Source organism: Cinclus cinclus, chromosome 12 (assembly GCF_963662255.1).
Source record: "Cinclus cinclus chromosome 12, bCinCin1.1, whole genome shotgun sequence".
Classification (NCBI taxonomy): Eukaryota; Metazoa; Chordata; class Aves; order Passeriformes; family Cinclidae; genus Cinclus; species Cinclus cinclus.
Genome location: NC_085057.1, coordinates 12457271 through 12478893, shown reverse-complemented (window position 1 = coordinate 12478893; position 21623 = coordinate 12457271). Strand labels below are relative to the sequence as shown.

Genomic DNA, 21623 nt, shown 5'->3' with positions numbered 1-21623 from the left:
TGATAGCTAAAAAGCTATTAAGGCATTAAATTACCATAGCAGACATTTATTGTAAGCATGCTTTGGTATCAGGACTGTCAATCTTTGCACACCAATTACAAAGCCTAATAGACAATTAACACATAATAAAAAGTGGGTGCAACTACATTTTTACAACAGCTTCACACAAAAACATTTCTGGTCTTACAGAAACCTCAAAACATGTAAGTACTGTGTGAGGAACCTGAAATTTTAAATGTTTCACTTTTAAATAAATACAGGCACTTGAATAAGTGAGCTTGTTTTCCTACACAAGTTAGCACTGTAAACAAAAGAAATTCACGTGGCTTTGTTAAAATTTCCTCTTGATTAAATCTGTAACAAAGCAAGACAGCCAGCATCCATACTGATCCCAGATCCTGCTCTGCAGCACCACAGTGTCGTCTACCTGAACAATTTCTAAACTGCTGGGTTAATCTGAGAAAGCAGGTCAGCATTTCCTCAGGGGAAGTACAGCTTGTTGCTTCACCAGGCTACAAACTACCCTCATCTATTCACCTAGTTGATGCAAAATCCTAAATCAACTGTTACCTGATAATGGATTAGATAGTTTTGGTACTACCAATATCTTGGCAAGAGAGTCACAGATTTCTTACTGGTCAAAAAATATTATTTTAATCACCAATTAAAAGAGTTTGACTTGAAATTGGCAAGGAAATAATACTCGGGAACTTTGATGGGATTTTAAAAAGACCATTTCCTATAAATAAGGATACCAGAGATTCAGAATACAAAACAAGTTTTTGCCAGTTCTAAAGTCTTTGGTCCATCTTCCTACCTGCCCTTTGTGATAAATATGTGTTTCTGTAGGTAGAAGTCAGCTGCTGAAAGGCCTGAAGCAGGAGCATGGTAAGAGAAAATCATGATCCTATCCTACCTTCATGAGAAAAACAAACAGCTGAACATTCACGTTCTGTGTACCTCAGGGAGACAGGGACAGCTGCTTCAGGTACATGAAATTACACATTAGTAGAGGAACACAAGAAATCACTATTCTGTATATTACTACAAAATTAGCATGCACAATTTTTTTCCAAATTAAGTGTACAGAGTCAGGGGATATTCCACAGTTGTCTTCTTGCAAACAGGCTGTTTAGGAGCTGCAAAAGAAACCTGCTCAAGCTGGCAAGAGAAAGCTCTGCAAAGCATACTTAAAGGACATACGTGAAGGACACTGCTGCTCAGAAAAGCCCAGCTGTATCCATACAAAAACACACACAACGAGCAAAAACCAGCCACACAAAATCTTCAAAGAGGATATGAAGAAATGGCTCCGGTGTAAAAAAACTACCTTTTTCAATTCCTTGATACAGATACCAAAAAACTACCACAAAACCAAGAATTGTAATACCACGTCCTTCAAAACAAAAGACAATCAGCAGTACGTGGGAGAGGTTTGGGTACGGCTCCAATAGAATGAAGCCACGGTGTGTGTAATAAAGTTAGGAAGCCGGGGCGGGCAGGCGGGAGGAGCGCCCTCCGCGGGGCACAGCGCCCTCACCGCAAAGCCCGCTCCGCACCGCTCTCCTGCTCCAGCAGGACAACGAAAAGACCGCATTCCACTGAGGGGATGGCAAGAGACGGAGGAGTTGATTACCATTTCGGTATTTCAGGAATAATAAACTAACAGATTATCAAATAAGGTCCCACAATTTTCTGTTTTGTTATGCAGCGTCCCCATGTCAGCACACGGGAAGAAGATGAAAGCGCTCTTTGGGTCAGTTGCTAGTTTAGATAAAGGAGGATATCCGGGGGAAGAAAAAATAAAAATCTCCAAACTTATGAAATCTGATGGATGGGACGGAGAAGGTGCTACATACCAGGGCAGATATAATAAAAGCATATAATGACTTTCCCTGTCTGCACTCTGATACAAATCCCTTACTGATTCGTAGTTGACTGAGCGTGACTCCCTCCCTGCACGGAGTTAGAGAACAGCAGATCTGAGAGGGAGGGAAACGTGCCCAAGCATGCCTGGGTACAACCTGCCAGATCTAGCTCAGGGTAATAATAAATTATGGATTATAAAGTGTCAGATGTGAATGTATCTAATAAAATTGCAAAGAGCAGTTTCTTTAAAGTTGAGTGCAACTTGACTCCTTTCTTTAATCTATCTAGTCACACACCACTTGCATTTAATCTGTGGAATACAAACACATTATATAGCTTTCAAAATAGAGTCTCATTTATCTTGCTGTTCTGTGCAGACTGGGGCTGGGGAGACCCCAGAGAGAAAAACTGAAAACTCCTCCTTTTTAGTGCAATTTGCAACCATTAATGAGTCTGTGAAACAAAATCTTCTCTACACTTTGACTTGGAGTAAGAATTGAATTTACTTTTTAAAAAAACAACTATAGAATCCACTTATTAAAATGAAGACATAGCAAACTGGACAGGTCATAAAAATACAGTCAGCTCCTGGCCTTCACCGCTGAGTACAAAGACAGAAAAGGTGACAACAAACTACCTCTATTCCTGCCAATACATTTTAATTACTTTAATTTAATTTTTTAATTTCAGTTTAATTTTTAATTTATGCTTCTTATAATAATTAAGTACAAAGTCAGGAAAGAAAAACATGAGTTCTTCATACTAATTAACACAAGAGGATATTCTGAAATATTTGCAGGTAGTTTTTAGTCACATATTTTTAGTGAGTTTCTGCTCATAACGACCTTAATATTCCTATTCACACAGGCTTTCTCCTTCGGAGTCTGCTGAGAAATTTCCTTGTGTAGTTTTAAGGCAATGGAATGACATCCTAATACAGAAAAGCTCTCTTTTGTGTCCCAAAGATTTGCATGTGACCAAGTGTACTCAGCTTAAAAGATACATACTCAAATCATTGTCTATTACAACACTTACCTATCGAAATTTTCAGGGCCCACAGGAAAATGCAGTTAATGTAACCAGTTCACATACCCCCCAGCCTTCTCTCCACCACAAAGAAAAGATCAAATTACAAATCAGCCTTCTGTTTCTGATCTTATTTCCAAATACTCCAATGTATAACTATTCCCAAAGAAATACCGTTTGTGTTCCTTAAAAACTATCACCAGCTCCCTCTACAGACAGAGAGTTCACTAAGCATATCTAAGAACATTTTTTTTTGGGGGGGGGGAACAGGAGAGGAAGTGTCTTCCTATCCGTATTAGAGTATTAACTAGAAACAAAACTGCAATACATGCTGAACAAGTGCATAAAGCAATAACAGACTGTTTGTAAGAACAGATTCTGGAGTCTTAGTGAAAAGGAAGCATGACCAAGGACAAGAATCTTTAGAAAGAGAAGTAGGGTAAGCATACAGGAAACAGATGGTTATCAGCAGTAGATCACAGGGTCTTGGGGGGTTTTTACATTTAAAAAAAGGCACACTTCATGCAGACACATCCACATGCACCCACACACAGAGAATCAAGATGTTTCAAAGTGATTAGCAGAAACTCACACCGCTGTCCCCAGCTCTGCCAGTGAGGAGCTGCACAAGAAACTGGGATGGAGATGGTCAGGGCAGCTGGGCCAAGCTGGCCACGGGGATATTCCATAAGCCAGGAGGTCATGCCCAATATAAGAGGGAGCTGGAAGGGCCAATGGCTGCATGGGGATGGGCATCGCTCAGTGTCTGGTGAGCAACCACACTGTGCATGGCTTGTTTCTCTGTCCCTTCAATTACAATTACTACTATTGCTGGGAAAAGCTGCAATTGTAACAAACTGCGTTTAAATCTTGTGAGTTCCTTCAGCTCTTACTAAAGCAGCACAGTGCTTAATACTGTACAAATGTGTGCCAGTGGTTACTGCAGCCTTAAAGACCAAGGGCCTGAGCAATGCTGATAAGAAGCTGCATCTTGGCCAGACCACACTGGGGTGCACTCAAAGAAATTTTTTTTTGGAGGCTTGTGACCAAAAAATGATGATTTGAGGAATGGAATGCTCCCCAAATGACCACCAGAGACCCTCTAAAGATGCCTACTCCAATGTAAATAAGCTCCAAGAAGTGATTTGAATATGCAAAAGAATTTGTGTGAATGTTTAGCATGTATGTATGAGTCTTGGGAAATGTAATGAGTATGTATAAGCTACACAGATTTAAACCAGTGTGTCAGCTAGTGGGTTAGGCAAAAATATCCCTCTCGCATCTGGCACCTAAAATACAAGTAATGCCTCTCCCTAATACTGAAATTACAGCACTAGAGAGTTTTATTCCCGACTTCTGGTGACATTACCACTGCTGTTAGTTAGGGGTTAAGCCATGACAATTATGAAAGAGGGAAGGCAGTGTTTTCCTTTACTTGACTTGTTAACATGTTTCATATTTTTAAACAAGAAATTTTTACTATTTCTGCAATTTTTGTGAGGGTTTTTTTTTTCAGAAGATAGTAGAGAAGGAAAATACATCAAGATGCTACATATCCGGATGAGAAAATGAGGCTCTATAGCATGAATAAGAACTAAGACACATGACAAATTTCATCATTGTTCTAAACTATGCAAAGTAATTTACTTGATATTTGCAGGACAGCACTGAAGGAGATGTTTTCAACCTCTATAATCACAATTTCAATTTACAAATGAACAAAACCTGAGTTAGGTTTTGAAATGTGAAAGCCTGGTTCCTTATTTAAAGCTACACAGTTTCAGCCTCTCAGTATCAGTGATTCCTGTTCCAGCCAAGAGTTACTCACACAGTCCCAAGTGACATTTTTTGGTAAACTTATTTTTTTTTTAGATTTCACCAGGATATCCCATATAGAAGAGCACAAGAAGGTATTTTTAAAAAACATGGACTGACAGATTTTTACAGTCCTTTCCTACATCAAAGTAAGTAAAAGTTTCACTTCTAAAACATTCCTCAGCTCTTTAATAAAGAAATGTATTTCATTCCTTCTATACACTCCCTGTGAACACTCAATTTATTTGTCAGAATACAAAAGCCATGTCATCAGCCTGTGCACTAACACACATTCATAAACAAAATACCACTGAGGGCAGCCTAAAGATGGCATTACCTTTTACTTGGATAAAAAACTCTTGACATTCAACTGGAAGCAATCAGGTATTTCAGAAATGTTTGTTGTAACTCCCTCCCTCAGCTAACAGCTATAATGATGAGACATGTAACACTGAGAAAACAGGTAGAGCCCAATAGAGTCATAACCAAGCATGCAGCAAATATTTTAAGAGATACACTATCAGCACAAATTATTTGCAGTATGAGCCAGAAACAATGTAATCACATCTACAAGACACAGCTTACAGCTTTATCCAGGAATCTAGTGAGTGATCTTCCACCAAAAAAAAAAAAAAAAAAAAAACAAACAAAAACAAAACAAAAAGGAAAAAAAACCACCAAGCAGCAGGCCTTAGCTTAGTAAGGTGTTTTTTAACAAGCAATTAGTAACTCACCTCTGCTGCTACGCCTTTATGTGATTCCCCAAAAAAGGCAAGGGCGGGGTGGGAAGGGGAACGGGCAGAAAGGGAGCGGGCACAGCCGCTCATCCGAAGCAAGGCTGCCACCTCGTGGGACTGGGCCAGGGGCAGCCCCAGAGCTTTTCTTCCTCAAGGCAGAACCAGAGGGTTTTGATCTCATCCAGGATGAGGAAATGCAATCCATACTTAGTTTTGTAAGACATGATTATTGAACATATGTTTAAACTTGTACTTGCCCCTGGGGCATATTTTCTTCAGCTACAAAGCCCATTTCATGTGTGCATGAGGCACAGTCAGCAGCTGGTGAGTGCACTTACTTTAACCATTTCAGCACATTCCCATCTCTCAGTTTGTGGGTGTGCTCATGAGACACCTTCTCCATGTCCTACGTCACTCTCCTGGATCTTCATCCACTTCCTTTAAGGGACTGGTCTCAGGCTGCAAGTTCCAACACAAGGGATACCCTTGTAACAATTTTCAATTCTACTGCTCCTTTTATGGACAGAGAAGTACTTTAAATAAACTAGGAAAGTGAGGTAAGAGAGAAGTGATTACATATATATATATAGTAAATATTTATCTGCTTTACTAAAAGTAGTTGGTCATAATTGTTATTTTATGTTAGCTATCCTGAATATTCTTTTGTCTTTCCAAGAAAAGCATTTTCTCTTGTTGTAGTAAGACATTACTAGAAAGCAACTAATTCAAGGCCTCCTGCAGATAAGATTAATTTTATCCAGCTATCTGGAATGTTAATCTGTAATTTACAGAGCTTCCTTTTTGCACACACTATAACCTTGTATCCCCCAAACATGTATGTGCCTTTTGTAATCAAACAACTGCACTTGATTAGAGCCAGTTTAATTCAGTTCTTCAGGATGACTCATTTCTACTGATTAAACAAGGATATAGGAGAAACAGGGAAAGTTGTGAAACTTGTTTCTCTTCTTACTGTAATTCCAGACACATAAGTCTTCTTTCATCAACTAGCAGCTGGCAAAAGCTGCAACAGAGTCATGATGATTTATTGTCACGAAACCTTACTTCCCACACAAGCGATCATCTCGAGTCATCTCGTGCACTTGTCTGTCTCTGAGGTACAGAATGCAGCAATTTAGCTCCTCTGTTCTGATCCTCACTGAGGAAGAAGAGCTGTGTGATTAAAACCACTGGCATTAAGGTAAAATCTACGTGGTATCTACAGTGTTCTGTATTAAGTGAAGATGCAGATTTTCAGCTGCTCACCATTGCTTTCCTATCTCGCTTTTACTCAGTCATGGAGATGTCAGTTTAAATGGGTTTTTTTAATCTCAGTTAACCCCGTTATTTCTATTTTGTTCATTCTTAAACAGATAAACTTATTTTTAAAAACAAACAAACAAAAAAGCACTTCAAATACTAATTTGAATACAAATCTGAACAAATCATATACAAATTCAAAGTATTCTGGAGCACGACACTCCAGAATAATTACTTTTTCTATACCAAAGAGTTTCCAGACGTGCACACTGTGATATGATAGCAAGCTGCTCTCTTTCAATGTATGCAATGATGGAGCTGGGTTTCAAATTACTTTTTGCAATATCTAAATTCAGTATCTAAGCACGTCTTCCTTCTCATTCTGTGGACTGGAGTTTCAATAGCTTCCCTTCCCCACAGTGTCAGCAGTCTCAGATTAGAAAGGAAAGCTGAAACAAAAACAATCTGTTACATCTTAAAACAAAAATGGACCAAAAAAAAAAATTAAGAAGTTTCTGTCCTCAAACTCAGTTTAAGCCAAGTCATATACAGAGTCAGAATGCACTGGAGTCTACATATAACAGTACTTGTTTGGTTAGTTTTAAGATTCATAGATTTATTTATTTATAACATGGACAGTTTTCAGAGAAATTTGCTCTGAAAATGATGAAAACTTGGTCATAGAAACAGCAGAACAGTGCATACTTAATAAGGAACATGGCAGAGTATTTAGAGACAGAAATAGAAAGCCAGGACACCAAAAACTCTATCATGAGACATCCAGAACCCAAATTTCAATTATTAGTTTTAAAAGGATTAAATACTTCCTGACTTAATCCTAAGTAACACGATGAAGGAGTGACTAGCAAGACTTCATCCAGCCTAGAGGAAGCATGTTTTAAAATTCACACACAATAACAGCACCTGGAAAATTTCCAGTTCTCCTGCACATTTGTTTTGAAAAACAATGTGCAAGCCACCTACTTTCACAGAAAGTGTGGATGAATTGACACAGCTCCCACTTGCTCCCTTATCTTTAGCTCCTTTCTTGCCATTTTCAACATTAAGAAAGCGAGAATCTGCCAAATCAGGAGCTTCTACAATTTCAAGGCTCTCAAGCCTTGATTGTTGAACACTCTTCCACACCAGCTAGACAGCTGATATTGTTGAAGTTATGACCATCCACCAAGTTCTTCCACCTTCCTGCTTATCAAGAGCAGCTTTATTTGGTTCACACATGAACTCTGCCATGGTACCCTGCTGTTATCAGACATTCACAGCAGTCACACTTCTACTACTACCAGCATTCTTCTGCTGCTGTGATCTTGTTTATGTATATTAGGTGGGAAAAAAGCAACAGAACCAAGTGAAGCATTGCATGTTTGAGAATTCAATTATTTTTTCATCTGGTAGATGCACCAAACTATGCAAACATGAAATACCGATGAACCAGAATGGCAGACTTGGTTAATGGCTGCACAAGGTAACTGGGGTTCAGTCAATTATTCACTCTCTCCTCTGTTTCTAGGGGGCCTTCTGCAACAGCAAAGCCTTTTACATGCATCATAAGTGATGTTTAAATGCTAGATAAGGTCTTGCTCAGGGCTTTTCTTTGTGAACCCTTTTGACTTAATTGAATATATTACCCTGCCACTGTATACCTCCAATAACAGACATTTCTAATATTTCTATGACTAACACCACTCCTTACCAATACTCACATTTTCATGAAAATAAACCCAAGACCATCAGAATGCAAATAAGTTCCAAGAATCAGACAATGTATAAACAGCAATAAATGAACAATGCTGTAAGGCAGCGCACCATTGCACTTTATTAGGCTGAGAAAAACAATGTTCATTCAGCTGTAGTATTCACAGAACCTCAGAATAAGAAATAGTATTTTAGAAACCTAACCAGACATGCATCACACTGCTATTGATAAAGTCTACCCTGGGCTTCCTTTTCTCCAGGTTAAACAATCTCAATTCCCACAGCTGCTCCTCATCAGACTTGTGCTTCCAGCCCCTTCCCCAGCTCCCTATCCCTTCTCTGGACACACTGCAGCCCCCCAATGTCTTTTGTGTAGTGAGGGGCCCAAAACTGAACCCAGGATTTGAGCTGTGGCCTCGACAGTGCAGGGGGACAATCACTGCCCTGCTCCTGCTGGCCACACCACTGCTGATCCAGCCAGGATGCCACTGCCCTTCTTGGGCACCCGGGCACACGCTGGCTCGTGTTCAGCTGCTGTCAACCAGCACCCCCGGATCTTCTCCTGCCAGGCAGCTTTCCAGCCACTCTGCCCCCAGCCTGGAGATGCAGGGGGTTGTGACCCAAAGGCAGGATCCACCTTTACCTTGTTGAAACTCACACCACTGGTCTTGGCTCATTGATCCGGCCTGTCCAGACCCCTCAGCAGAGCCCTCCTACCCTCCAGCAGAACAACACTCCCACCTAACTTGGGCTGCAATCTGCTCAGGGGGCCCTCCATCCCCTCATGGGGATCAATGATAAAGATACTGAACAGAAATGTCTCCAGATCAATACCATGAGCAGGATGTAAAAACCAGCAAAGACATGAAATCAAGAAAGTGTTTGTGTCTATTTCCCCACTCCTTAGTAGATTTGTGAGCCAGGAGGGAATCCCACAGTTTTTCCTCATCCTGTCCTTTCATCCAAAGATTTTGTTGAGAATGTTCCAGAAGAAATGTTTAAAAGAAACTACTTTCAGGTACTATGATGCTGTTAATATTATATAAAAACCAAAGCAAAAAAATAACTTGATTTCTTGACAAGCACGCTATAGGAAATGGAACATTCATTTGCTAATGTTTAATTCTTTAGTTTTGAAAAAGTATTAATCAGACTACAAAAACAACGTAAGGTAGGTTTTTGTCCATATGGCTGTCATGTTTCCTGTCATGAATTTACTGGTTGCTTGGCACACAGTAAATAAACAATGTAAAAAAACCCTAGCAAACAACAGCAAGTAATAAACTAGCAGGCTCCAAAAAAAAAAAAAGGCTCTCATTAATCCAGGTGGAATAATCTCAAAGCCTTTTCAACACCCTGTTCCCTTCATGAAAACACAAATCAGTTGCTAAAAAGTGCATGGTCTGGAGCAATTTTCACCAAAAAAATTATGACGTATAAGCATTTGTCCACATCTACCATTTAACATTGAAATTGCTTTTTTCCTCCTGCCCATAGCAAATTTTTTCCTATACACAAAGTAGAAACTCTTGACTTTGTAATGCCCCCCAGGGCAGGAATCTTGGGAGCCTCACAGCACTGAAGGTCCTGGTACCAGCATGGGCCAGCACTGCAGCAGCATTGGGAGATTAAAATATTTGCCATATGTGAAAGATTCCCTGAGCACAACTGCTGCAACTGCTGAAGTGAACAGGAGTTTTTCCACAGCCCATCCCCCATGACACCCTGTACAACGTCAACTGCTAAAAACTCAAAACCAAAATAAAAAATTCCCCTTTTTCCTTCCCTGTTGTTAAATAATGCAGACTTAATGCATCAGTTATAACAAATAATTATTTTACTTAATTTTCCAACTACATCTCCCAGTATTGCTATCAACTAACCTCTTAGAAAATAAGAAGTAAAGCTTACCAAATTTTTTCTTGTTCCATTCCTCCTCTGGCACACTGGTTTATTACAGCAGGGCTACTCATGGTAAGGGCTGAGCTTTCAGAATTCATTTTTTTTCTACGAAAGAATAACATCAAAAAACAAGAAAAATGCTATTTAAGTAAAGATTGTGGTTACTCATTAAGTAGAAAATGGAAACTTTAAGACAAAAACCTTCAAAAACCAAATACAGTATGTTTTACTCATTTCAGTAAATGTCCAACATCAATGTGATTAATTGGATGAATTCACTGAAAAGGATTTGGCAGTTTTATGGACTTGCTAGTTATGCCAAACCCAGCACTGATTGTCTTCTGTTTACTTGTCTGAACACATGCCAAGAGAGTTGATGTCAGCAAGCCTGTAGCCAGGGCTGTGCATCATGGCACTTCTGTTAATTCAGAGCAGCAGCCACAGCCAGCACTGCTGTGGAATGATACACACACACAACGTGGGGGAGTAAAATTCAATTGCTAACATGTAAAGATTTACAGAACCTTTTCAGCATATTTTAATAACTTGAGATCATACTTTGCCAATTTGCAGAAAATAACAGTTAATTCATGGCTGAAGTCCCTCTCTAAAACAGCACAGATATATTCCAATTGCAACAGCAATTCCCAAGTTACACCACTTACAAAAGGCCTATATGGTCAAATAAGCTTCCAGTAAATGACTTGCATGGCAAGAACAAATGAAGATTCTATATAATGCAAGTTAATTCCACCATGAAACAGTAATAAGTTTTACTAAGAGGATCCACAATGTTAACCTGAAACTTCTGAGTCCTTTAGTTTCCCTACCCACTCCCACTTTCTTTTAAAGGAGGGGAGGATATTTTTAGCTCTCAGTCATCTTAATTGACTTGATTTGACACCTGGTTTGTGTTATGATCAGCACAAGACCTAACTGATTAACAGAAACCAGGTTCAACTGTATATTAATTAATACCTACTAGTATAGAACCAGAAAATAGGCTGTGCTTGTCAAGATAATAATGCCTTACATTTTTCAAGTAGGTACAAAGAACCATTAAAAAGCTGTTTTAACCTGTGAGAAACCTGAGTGAGAAACCTGAGTCAAAATCTAACTAGGCAGATTTCAGGGAGAGCATGAAAAGCTGAGTACAGGGCACACATCCCATCACTGGCACGTAGATAAGGCCAACCTGCACAAACCAAATGCTCTGAAGAGAATGCTCATCTTGGTTTCAAAAGTCTGCCCGTGCAAGAGTGGATGAACAGTCGTGGCACAGCCCTGTTTATCTGCTTATCCTGTTGCCAGGACCAGCAACCAAACTTTGTTCCTTACTGACATTAATGTCTTGTTTTCTCCTGCCCCTTGCTGTGAACAGAGCCTGTGGCACAGGCTTTGTGACCCTTCAGAGCAAACAGAATGGATTTGCAAGAACAGGTCCTTCATCTTGCATTTTTTAAACATCCCTCATAATAGTGAGGGATAAAAGTCTATTTCTGGCTTGAAATCTTGTTTAAAGGATCCAAAAAACTATTCTGAATTGGGAAACAACAAAAGCCTCACCTCTGTGAGGGCAGGAACAGAGACTCAGTCATCTGACCTCTTTTTGGATCAGTGCCTTAGATTTACTCCTGATTCTCAAGTATGAATGGAAAGTAAAAAAAAAAAATAACACAAAAATGTCACACAGAAAAAAAAAACAAAACAAAACCACCACCATCACCAACAGCAAAAAACCTCAAACCAAATCAATAACACAAAAACCCCACCAAATAAATCCACACAGAAAAAAACTTTTAATTTTAAAAGTGGCTCAGCAGCAACATGTGTTGAAAACTTAATTATTACTTGCCTCTCCAGTCTATAACAGCACAGGAAGAAGAGCTTTTCTTAAATACATGTTAAAGTCATATTGCAAGAGTCCATATCTAACAACTTTTACAAAGTTCCCTTTTTTGAGGAAGCAGTTTCCTAACCTGGGGAAAGCCCAGATCCTTCAGTGATCACACAAGTTTTGCCAACAAGAGTTTTACCTCCTCGTACAAGCCACCTGTACCAGTAAGATCAAAGGTCCAGGGCAAGGTTAGAAGCAGTCCATTAACTCTCAAAGTTGGAAGGTCAAAGATTCTGATTACAAAACCACAAGACTGCCATTCCAGCAAAAAAAAAAAAGGTACAACTCCCAGTTTTGTGAGCTGGTACTAGAGCAGTACAACTGTCCCATGTATGACTAAAAAAAAAAAAAAAACAACAAACCAACCAAACAAAAAAATCCAAGCCAACACTCCATACGTATCTCTGCACTGAGACTTCCACACTCAAACTAGAGCAAAAGCAGAGGCCAGAAGTGATAAAAAGCTACTGTGCTCTTCTTTTCTAAGAACAATTGATGATAAAGGTTGACACAGAAAAATAAATGAAATACGGCATTAACCTAATTTCTGTTCTGAGATGCTCTGCAAAAGAAAACCACATGAAGTAACACAGAGGAATACATCTTGTCAAACTCCTCAACCCCCTCACATTCCCAGCCTGGTATGTGAGAACAGCAGTAGCACACTGTGCACCTTGAGTGCCTTTTGTCTGTATCAGTCTGTGTCAGCCGTGTACGTCACCTTCTTTCCAATCACACACCTTGGTGGATGATGGTTGGCACTGTCAGGGTTTGACGGGATTGCCACCCAGCAGCTCTCCCAGCCACACGTCAGAGGGTGGGCAGCAGTGAGTCAGACAAGCTTTGGGGACACACTCCTGTCACACTGCTCCTCTCTACAGGTCTGCACAGGCCTCCTTCACTCCCTCCCAGGAGCAACAGGTAATTAAACAGCACAGCCTCACAATACTGACAAGTTTTATGGTCTTGTCAAAACACCAAAAGCTTTTCGTTTCTAAATGGCAAACAGAAAATTGGAATCTGTCAGCACTTCACAAATCCAAGGATACCAAATATTTCCACTACTTCTCTTACTTGAAAGTCATTTCAGAGAAAAATTCTCAGCCTGTAGATTCTTGCCTTATTCTTATGTCACAGAGTTCCATTAAGACCCTTTCTTGAGAATAATTGTTTTAGCAAAAAAAATTGTTTCAATATCTACAAGGGCAGTGTATTTTTTTCAAGCATTAATAATATTTTATGGACATATTTCCAGTGAACACAAACTGCTTCAGTGGCTCTAAATAAAACTATAAATAAAATTTTTCTTTTTTGTGGAAAAAACAAAAATTGTAAGGCTTATACTCTCTAAAAAATATTGTTCATATTCAAAGTGAGCCACACAAAATGAAAGCTAAAACTAGCAAAGGAAAATTTTGCATATGTTTAAAAAATATATATATGCACACAATCAGGATACTACCACTATCCTCAGAAATCAACCTCCAGTAACTGCAACATCTTAGAAAATGAAATGCAACTCAAGAAGCAAAAGAACAACGTTCAGGAAAAAAGAAATGCTGTTCACAGGTGCCTCTTTCTGTATCACCATCCAACTCTTGTTTGGACTTGAACTTTATGGCATAGGCAAAGTTCATGATGAAACTTGAAGGAGGAAAATAAATCTATCATCTTCCCTTTTAATAACTTGGAGCCAGATGCCAAGACAAGCCAATGAATATTAATTCAAGAGACTGCTCAGATGCATTCTGTTCCTCAGCCTCTGCACACTGAACCTTGCCTGTTCCAGATAAGGGACACGCTCTTGAATTAGGAGCTGTCCTGAAGATCATGCTGTGCTGTAATAGCAGGAAGTGGGCAAAACACAACTGCAGAACAAAAACAGAGGAAAACAATACCATAGAGTTTATTTATAGCAACTAAGTTTATCACGGCTCTCTCTGTCTTTCTAAGGGAACTTGAAGAAACATCCTTGCTGATTTTGATGAGACATCTGAAATTCAGAATACTTAAGTCTTCTACGACCAAGTACAGGTTGCTTAACACTAGAGTCCCCAGAGGGAAACATGAACCCTAAAATTCTCTTATCTCTTCGATGCGTCCCTTAAAATATGGAATTAAATATAAATATGTTATCTCTTCTATGCTTCCACTAAAAATATTAACGCTGTTTATCTGAAGCCTTGTCAGTCCATCTGCCTTAGAGTAGATTCTTACATCTCATAATGGCAGAGAAAAGCCAAGCAGTGGTAAGCCACTAGCTCAAATACTGACAAGTGTTATACTTAAGTATATTTGATTCATTTGTATTTAATTTTGGGAGTTCTGCAGTTGCCCTTAGGTGGACAAAAACAAAGCCAGGGGAAAGGCTCTAGTACAGCACAGCAGTCGAGCCCCTGAACACCTGCACAGAGCAGCCCTGCAGGATCGCTTGAGCAGGAAAACACGACAAGGCTCAAGAGAAGTACTGGAGTCACAACACCCCACACGCTCAAACCTGACTTCTGTCTGGAAGAATGGGCAAGTATTAGCCAATCTTGTTAAAACTGATTCCCTACACAGAGCCCATTTTCTCCTCCACCTTTTTTTTTTCCCCTCCCCTTGTGTTAATAAGTGTAGATACACTTTGATCCTCAGGCTAAAAATATTTTCTGCCTTTCCCTCCACACCCTATTTGTTTCTCTAGACAAGATATTCACAGTAGCCATAGTTAAAAAATAACATATCATTCAACAGCTGTTCACTACAGTTAAAGCAAAAATAATTAATATCTTCTGATGAAACATGTTCCCACAGTTCCTAACTCTCACTAAAATGCTTTGCATTGTTGAAATAGTATCTTGCTATACTTAGTTGATAGGAAAACCACGAAGGGAAAAAAAATCTTTTCTGAACTCTAAGAATTCTCAGTGCAGAAACTATTATTCTTTTTAATGAAAAAGAAGGCAGCAGCATCACTATGTAATGGGCAATCATGTGCATCTACTACAAGGAGGAAAGGTGTATTACCCACCATCATTCTCTGAAGCAAACATCTTTATGATCACAAAGCCTGAAGAGCTGATTACCAGTTAGCAGGTGTAATGTAACATCTCTAAAGAGGCCATTCCCATTTCCTTACTGACTGAAATATATTTCTAAATAAATGGACATATTTACCCTTGCACTGCTTTCTGAAAAGCCCCATTTCCACACCCAAAGTCAGCAAACACAAGTATCTCCCATCTCGAGAGCACTCAGCTCCCAGCCAGCTGCCACCTTAGGCAAACAGTTCAAGGGCATATTCAAACTTTAAACCAAACTTCACTATGTCACTGAGTAACAACAAATTCTAAAAACAATCTTTGCTTCAAATTGTTTTTTTCTAAGACTCTCAGATATGGCAGTTGCAAAATATTTTATGGCACTACAGCACATTTCAGTGAAACCAGGTGAAAACTCAAGAAGCTCTTAAAGAATATTTCAAAGTAGCAGCCAGTGCTGAGAATTCCACTTTGTATGACTGCTTCAATCCAAGTCACCCATGCAGCATACTTGGTTTCACAGACACCAGGGTTACTTCAAATTTTGACCCCAATGAACACATGTGGCATATTATTACTTACCCTCTTTGAGTCTTTAAAAATGCACCTGATGGTCTAACGAATAATGTTTTGGAGGACCTTTTATAACACCTATTTATAAGAGTTTTTATTCCTGTTCTGAAGACATCCTATTAAAAATACATGCCTTCCATCCTCTTCAGAAGTGCAGTTAAATTTGATATAGGTACTTTACAGAAGCATATGTACAAACATATATTTGGAGGCAGCAGTTCAGAGAACCACAGATGCACATTTTGGTGAATCTGTCAAAACTCTTCAAGGTGACAGAGAAGCAGCTTTAAAGTAATGGCATGATCCTGCTTCACAGCAAGTGTTGAGTTTGGTTCCCTCACCCATAGACACACAGTTGCTATAGACAGTGAGATAGTCTATCCAGCACACAGAAAAGCCAGTATTTAGTTCTGAGATAGTATCAATGTTGTACTTACTCTCAGCACAAAGTATATTAAAAGGTAAAAGACAGCTATTAGATAGATAGATGATGGATGGATGGATGGATGGATGGATGGATGGATGGATGGATGGATGTGCATTCCAGGCTGAAGCCAGAGAGAGCACTGACATGAAAGAGTGCTCCATGCTGGAGAAATACAGCCCAGTATGAGACAACACTGGCAACAGAACCAGTCCTTTGGTCAACTGAGCCTTAGCTCTTTTCCCTAAAAAATACCAAAAGAAATGGAAGACAACCAATTACATTATAATCCATCAAGCATTACTGTCAATAAAAGCTCCTGGAGAATTTCCCAGCAAAGAGAGGACAGGGTTACATCTCAGCCTTCAGAACCATTTAAATACATTTCTATGGTAAGACAGTAACATCAGGGACACCACAGGCAGGCACATGCACACATCCTACTCCCAAAATATAAACACTGATTTTCCTAAGCAGGTTATTGCTCAAGAAAGAACAAGAAAGAATTGAGAATGCTGGTTTAGTGTGTCTTGCACATCAGCATATTATATAATACTGTCCATCACTGCCATGAATAGAAGAGCAAGCACTCATCCACACTCTCCAATCTGCAGTTATCAGGAACAGCCAGTGGTTTCAAGTCCAACTTGAGCAGTGCAGGACACAATAGGGAATGTTTGTGGGCTTTGTTGTCACTTTTAGGCATGGCAGTTGATTGCCATATGAATAAAAAAAGGATTTAAGGCTTCAGTACTCTTGCATCTCAAAATGTGCAACCACACCTCTCATCTGATTAGGACAAAATTTAATATTATGAAACATTTGCAAAGACTTCAACAAAGCATTTTAAAGAGAAGGTTTAAAATGCAGTAGATACACAAAATTAAATACACTGTTTAAGCAGCATATAAAGAACACTAAGTAATATATTCTATTCAACACACACAGATATCGAGAATTTTTTTTGGCATTGGTGTTGAAATTACATGTGTCATCCTGAGACAAATCTGCTTCTCTCTGGACTAAAAGATCCAGATGTTCCTATTTCAAATCTCTGGTTTCAGCACCAGACAGCAAACAAAACAACTTATCCCTTCTATCAGCATGCAGGGAGATTTCTTCAGCACTCCCCATTTCTTTACCCTTTACCCCTCTCCAAGTTTTTATTTCTGTTCAGCAAAGCAAGCAAACAAAACATAACAGTCTAATAATGCAGCTTCCACTGGAGACTTAATGCTAGCCTTTGGTCAGTTTAACATGCAAAAGTTTATCTGACTTTTATCATAAACTATGATTTCAAATGCAAATACAATTAGTTTTAAGCTAAACATGTTGTATTGTGTTTTGCAGTTGACACTATGCAGGAAAACAATGTTGAGAGGTCCTTTCCAAAGAATATGAGTATTTATGTTCCCAATTTAGTGACTCATACAACCAGCAATTTGAGATTTATTTAACTCTATCCGCCTCAAACTTCTGTATTTGAAAGCAAACACTAAATGTCTATTCAAATTCATAACAATAAAACACAAAGATTTTTTCCTATTTTTTAAATCTAGATTTTATCTAGAGGAAAATTATTTCCAGAAACATCTTTTTGCTGTTTCTGTAAAGAATATCAAAAGGGCTATGCAAAGCTAAGTCAAGAAACAACTTACTAAACAAAAAAAGATACATTTTCTGAAACTAGCACTAAAATGAAATAAAATTAAATATTTTTGATGGCAATGGCAGACTCAGAAAAAAAAAAAGAAGAAAATTAGATAGAGCATGCATGCTCAGTATAAAATTAATGCAACCACTGCCCCTTTTCTTCATATCCTTCTCATCCTTTCAGCATATTCCTGGTTTCCTCATAATATAGAGGTTTGTCGTCAACAAAAATATATTAAGAACAAATGAAAATTAAGAGAAATACCACCACAGTTGAGATAAACACAACACATTTTTCCTTTTATCAGAATCATCACTGCCAGGAAATGGCAGTGGCTTCAAATTTTATCTCCCTAGAAGAGTGTCATATTTTCTGTCTAAAATTAAAATGATGATGCTTTCAGCCTAGCGTCTTAATAATCATGATGACTTCATTCAGGATTATTGCACAGTTTAAGACACTTAACTGAAGTTTGTCAAGTTCACCTTGCGTTGATATTCTTGGTTATTTAACACATTGAAAGGCAGACAAAGAGCTGTACTGCCCTGAAATTGAGTCTTTACAGTTTTTCACCTGCAATTGCTAAGCACAGTCAGAATCCAAGCCTCCATGGGAATGTCTGTAACATCACCCCTTCACACAACAATCAACTCACTTGAGCGAGTTTTTTTCCCTTGGCTATTAATTACTTAACTATGGAGCATCAAAAAATGTTAATTTTGACAGCACCTACTTCTGTAGGCAAAGCATTTTAGGGCTCATCCTCACCTAAGTCCTCAGGGGGATGCCAGGTCTGGGATACCCTCATCACTGCACGTGCCTACAAAAACGTGCTGGTGTTGCAATTCCTGCCTTTAACCTCTCCCAAGTACAGGCCATCCACAAGCAGGAGTCAGTCACCCCCAAAGCACACTCTGTCCAAAAAAAGCTGGTTCATCTTCAGGAAAGAGGTGACAGTCCAGACAAAACTTTCTGAAGGAACACTGTGTGGGCACACCGCTGTATTTAAAATAAAACCAGCAGGATTTCTGATATAGTACACACAGTGTAATGGACATACTCTTCTACTAGCTATAATACTGAAAATTAATTTAGGAGAAATCGTGAAGTGTTTAAAATGAGCTAAAAAAAGCTGCACTTCTCTTTAACAACTAAAATGTCTGAGAGATTATACCAGCAGAGGAGCTGTTCTTGTTCTACAGAAACCACACAAGTCCAGATAATTCTTTCCAAGTTTATGCAAGCTTCAGTGGTGTAAAAGCCAATAAACTTTTTTGAATGCCAGTTATACCACACACCGATTACACCTGCAGAGCTATGAGGGCAACTAGAGGACTGTGAGAGCAACTAACTCTACAGAAAAGGGAAAAAGTAAAAACAATAGTATGGGACTCCTTTCTAGTTACATTTCTGATTGCACATATAATGATTCTACACAAAAGGCCAAAACCCCCTTTCACTGCCAAGAACATAAAGCTTCTGCTTCTTGTCCAGTTTAAACAATTTTTTTGGAGGGATTGCTACATTTTACTGCTGGCCGTGCCTTCAAAGACACACATTACTGCAAATGACCTCCAGGCACGGCAGCAGCCTCGCCTCAGGCCACTCATCAGCACGCGCTTAGGAAATAAATGACTGCACACACACCCTTGTGTTCAGGTATTAAGAGCCTGATCCTTTCGCCAGGAGCCCTTTCAGCTGATGCCGGGCTGTGCCGAGCACCTGCGGGTTAATCATTGCCCACACCCGGGTACCCGAGAGCACATCCCCGCACGTCCTCCCTCCCCCGGCTGGCACTGCAGGAGAGAACAAACAGCGTGTGCGTGTTCGCACACCCCACGTTACCTCTGGGGCTGGAGACCACCGCAGCCACACGCTAAATAACCATTTGTTTCAGAATAATTACTTTATAGCTGTTATACTCAAAAGCGAAGCAGGAAGTGCGTGTTAATCACACATTACTGGAGCGTATTTACCAAGTCCTTTATCTTCCATTTTTTTAGCTGCTACACTACAGTAATATTACACACTCTTGCAGACTTATGCAAGATCTCAGCCATTTGTTAGCTCCAGATTTCATATGATCCAAACAACTGGAATCCACAACAAACTCCCACAAGCTGAGAGGCACACTCCATTAACAAAGCAAAGACACTTAAAAGAGGCTAGCTGAGTTAAACAAAATAGTCTTCCACAAATATACCGTTTGCCACTCTCCCTTCATATTTCACAGGGAAAAAAAATCAACAAATGATTTCTCCAAACACAGCTCTCACTCAGACACTGAGTATAACTATGTATTTTATTGTTTTCAATAAAGTACAGCACCCACAAAGCACTCCAAAAGAATTCTAAATGCATTCATTGCAGCATTTGTAGCAGCAGGCAGATGTTCCTAAAAAACGCTCCGGATGCTCCAAACAAACAAACAAAAAACAAACCACCAGAAAAATACTTTCTTCAAAGGAGATTGTTCAAAAACCTAAACCACTGAAAACATACTAATGAAACTCCAGAATAAACAAGATTTAAGAGGGGAGGTTAATTTTCTTTAACACTTAAAGCAAAATATTTAAGACAGGAAAAAAGAAACACTCGGGAGCTTTTTAACACAGGAGAAAGCTCCTGAGTCAATATGAAGGTATTACACATAAACTCCCGCAGCAGCAGGTATCACCCACTTCAATTCACGAGCAGCAAAACAAAACAGTTTTGTTTAAGGCCATGTGGTCCCACCGGCCACTTGCTGGAAGCAACTCCACATTATACACCTCCAAATTATGTGCACATACAAATCCCACAACTTGGAATCGCGCCAGAACAACTGTCTACACAAAAACAGTCCTGAGAAGAAGTCAGCTATTCAAAACGGAGGGGAGGTCCGCGAGAATGTGCAGGGAATGACACTGAGTGTTACAGTGTCTTCACGGGTCAGGAGGCCCTGTCACACTGCGAGCCCTCACACACCGCTGCCGCCGAACGTCAATGGGACCTCTGTTCAAAACATGACATTTCATTTACTGACACTGGTTAACAAATGTTCACTGACAACAGCTATCATATCATACGTATGAAAAATTTAAATAGAAGGACTCGATCCGCTAAGTGACAAGCCTGACGTACACACCCGTGTGTTCCCTTACTTCATCTTCACCAGGGTGGCTGTTTCACACACTCTACTACCTACATTCTGCAATAAATACTTAGCTCCGTTTGTTTTCAAATCCCATGGGTTCTCCTACTCTGAACTCAAGTTCTGTACAGACACAACATCCATCTCATAACTTGTTGCACTCAGCAGACCTCCGTATATGCTACAGAACTAAGTGTGCAACCAAAGTAATTCCATAGCAAGCGTTTGAAGATGAGGGAATTTCCTCTGCTCTTTAACCACGAAAATGTACTAAAGGATAACATTTAGCTAGAAATTGCATTAATAAATAAGTATACCTAGAAAACGTATATAAGAACAGTTTATACAGTCATAAGACTTAAGAACTATATAAAAACTAAATTAAGGGGGAAAAATCCGAAAAAAAAAAATTACCAGAGTTAACTTTCTTGCATGAACGTACAGGGTTCCGCAGTAAATCCCAGCTCCTGGCCGCTGCCGAGCGCAGCACTGAGATGAGCAGTAGCGCACTGGCCCGCACGGCGCGTTCACCTGCGAGCCGCAGAGACCGGGCTGCGGAGCCTCGCTCCGCAAGTGCTTCACTACGCTCCCTGGCTG

General features: G+C 39.5%; 1 protein-coding gene across 1 annotated transcript in view; it reads right to left on the bottom strand.

The window, feature by feature from the left end:
* ARHGEF3 (Rho guanine nucleotide exchange factor 3) overlaps positions 1-10531 on the bottom strand; it is a 93573-nt gene extending 83042 nt beyond the window's left edge. The window contains exon 1 of the mRNA XM_062500590.1: positions 10332-10531. Coding sequence (XP_062356574.1) covers positions 10332-10444 — 113 coding nt within the window. The 5' untranslated portion in view covers positions 10445-10531. The remainder of the gene's footprint in view (positions 1-10331) is intronic.
* Between the last annotated feature and the right edge of the window lie 11092 nt (positions 10532-21623).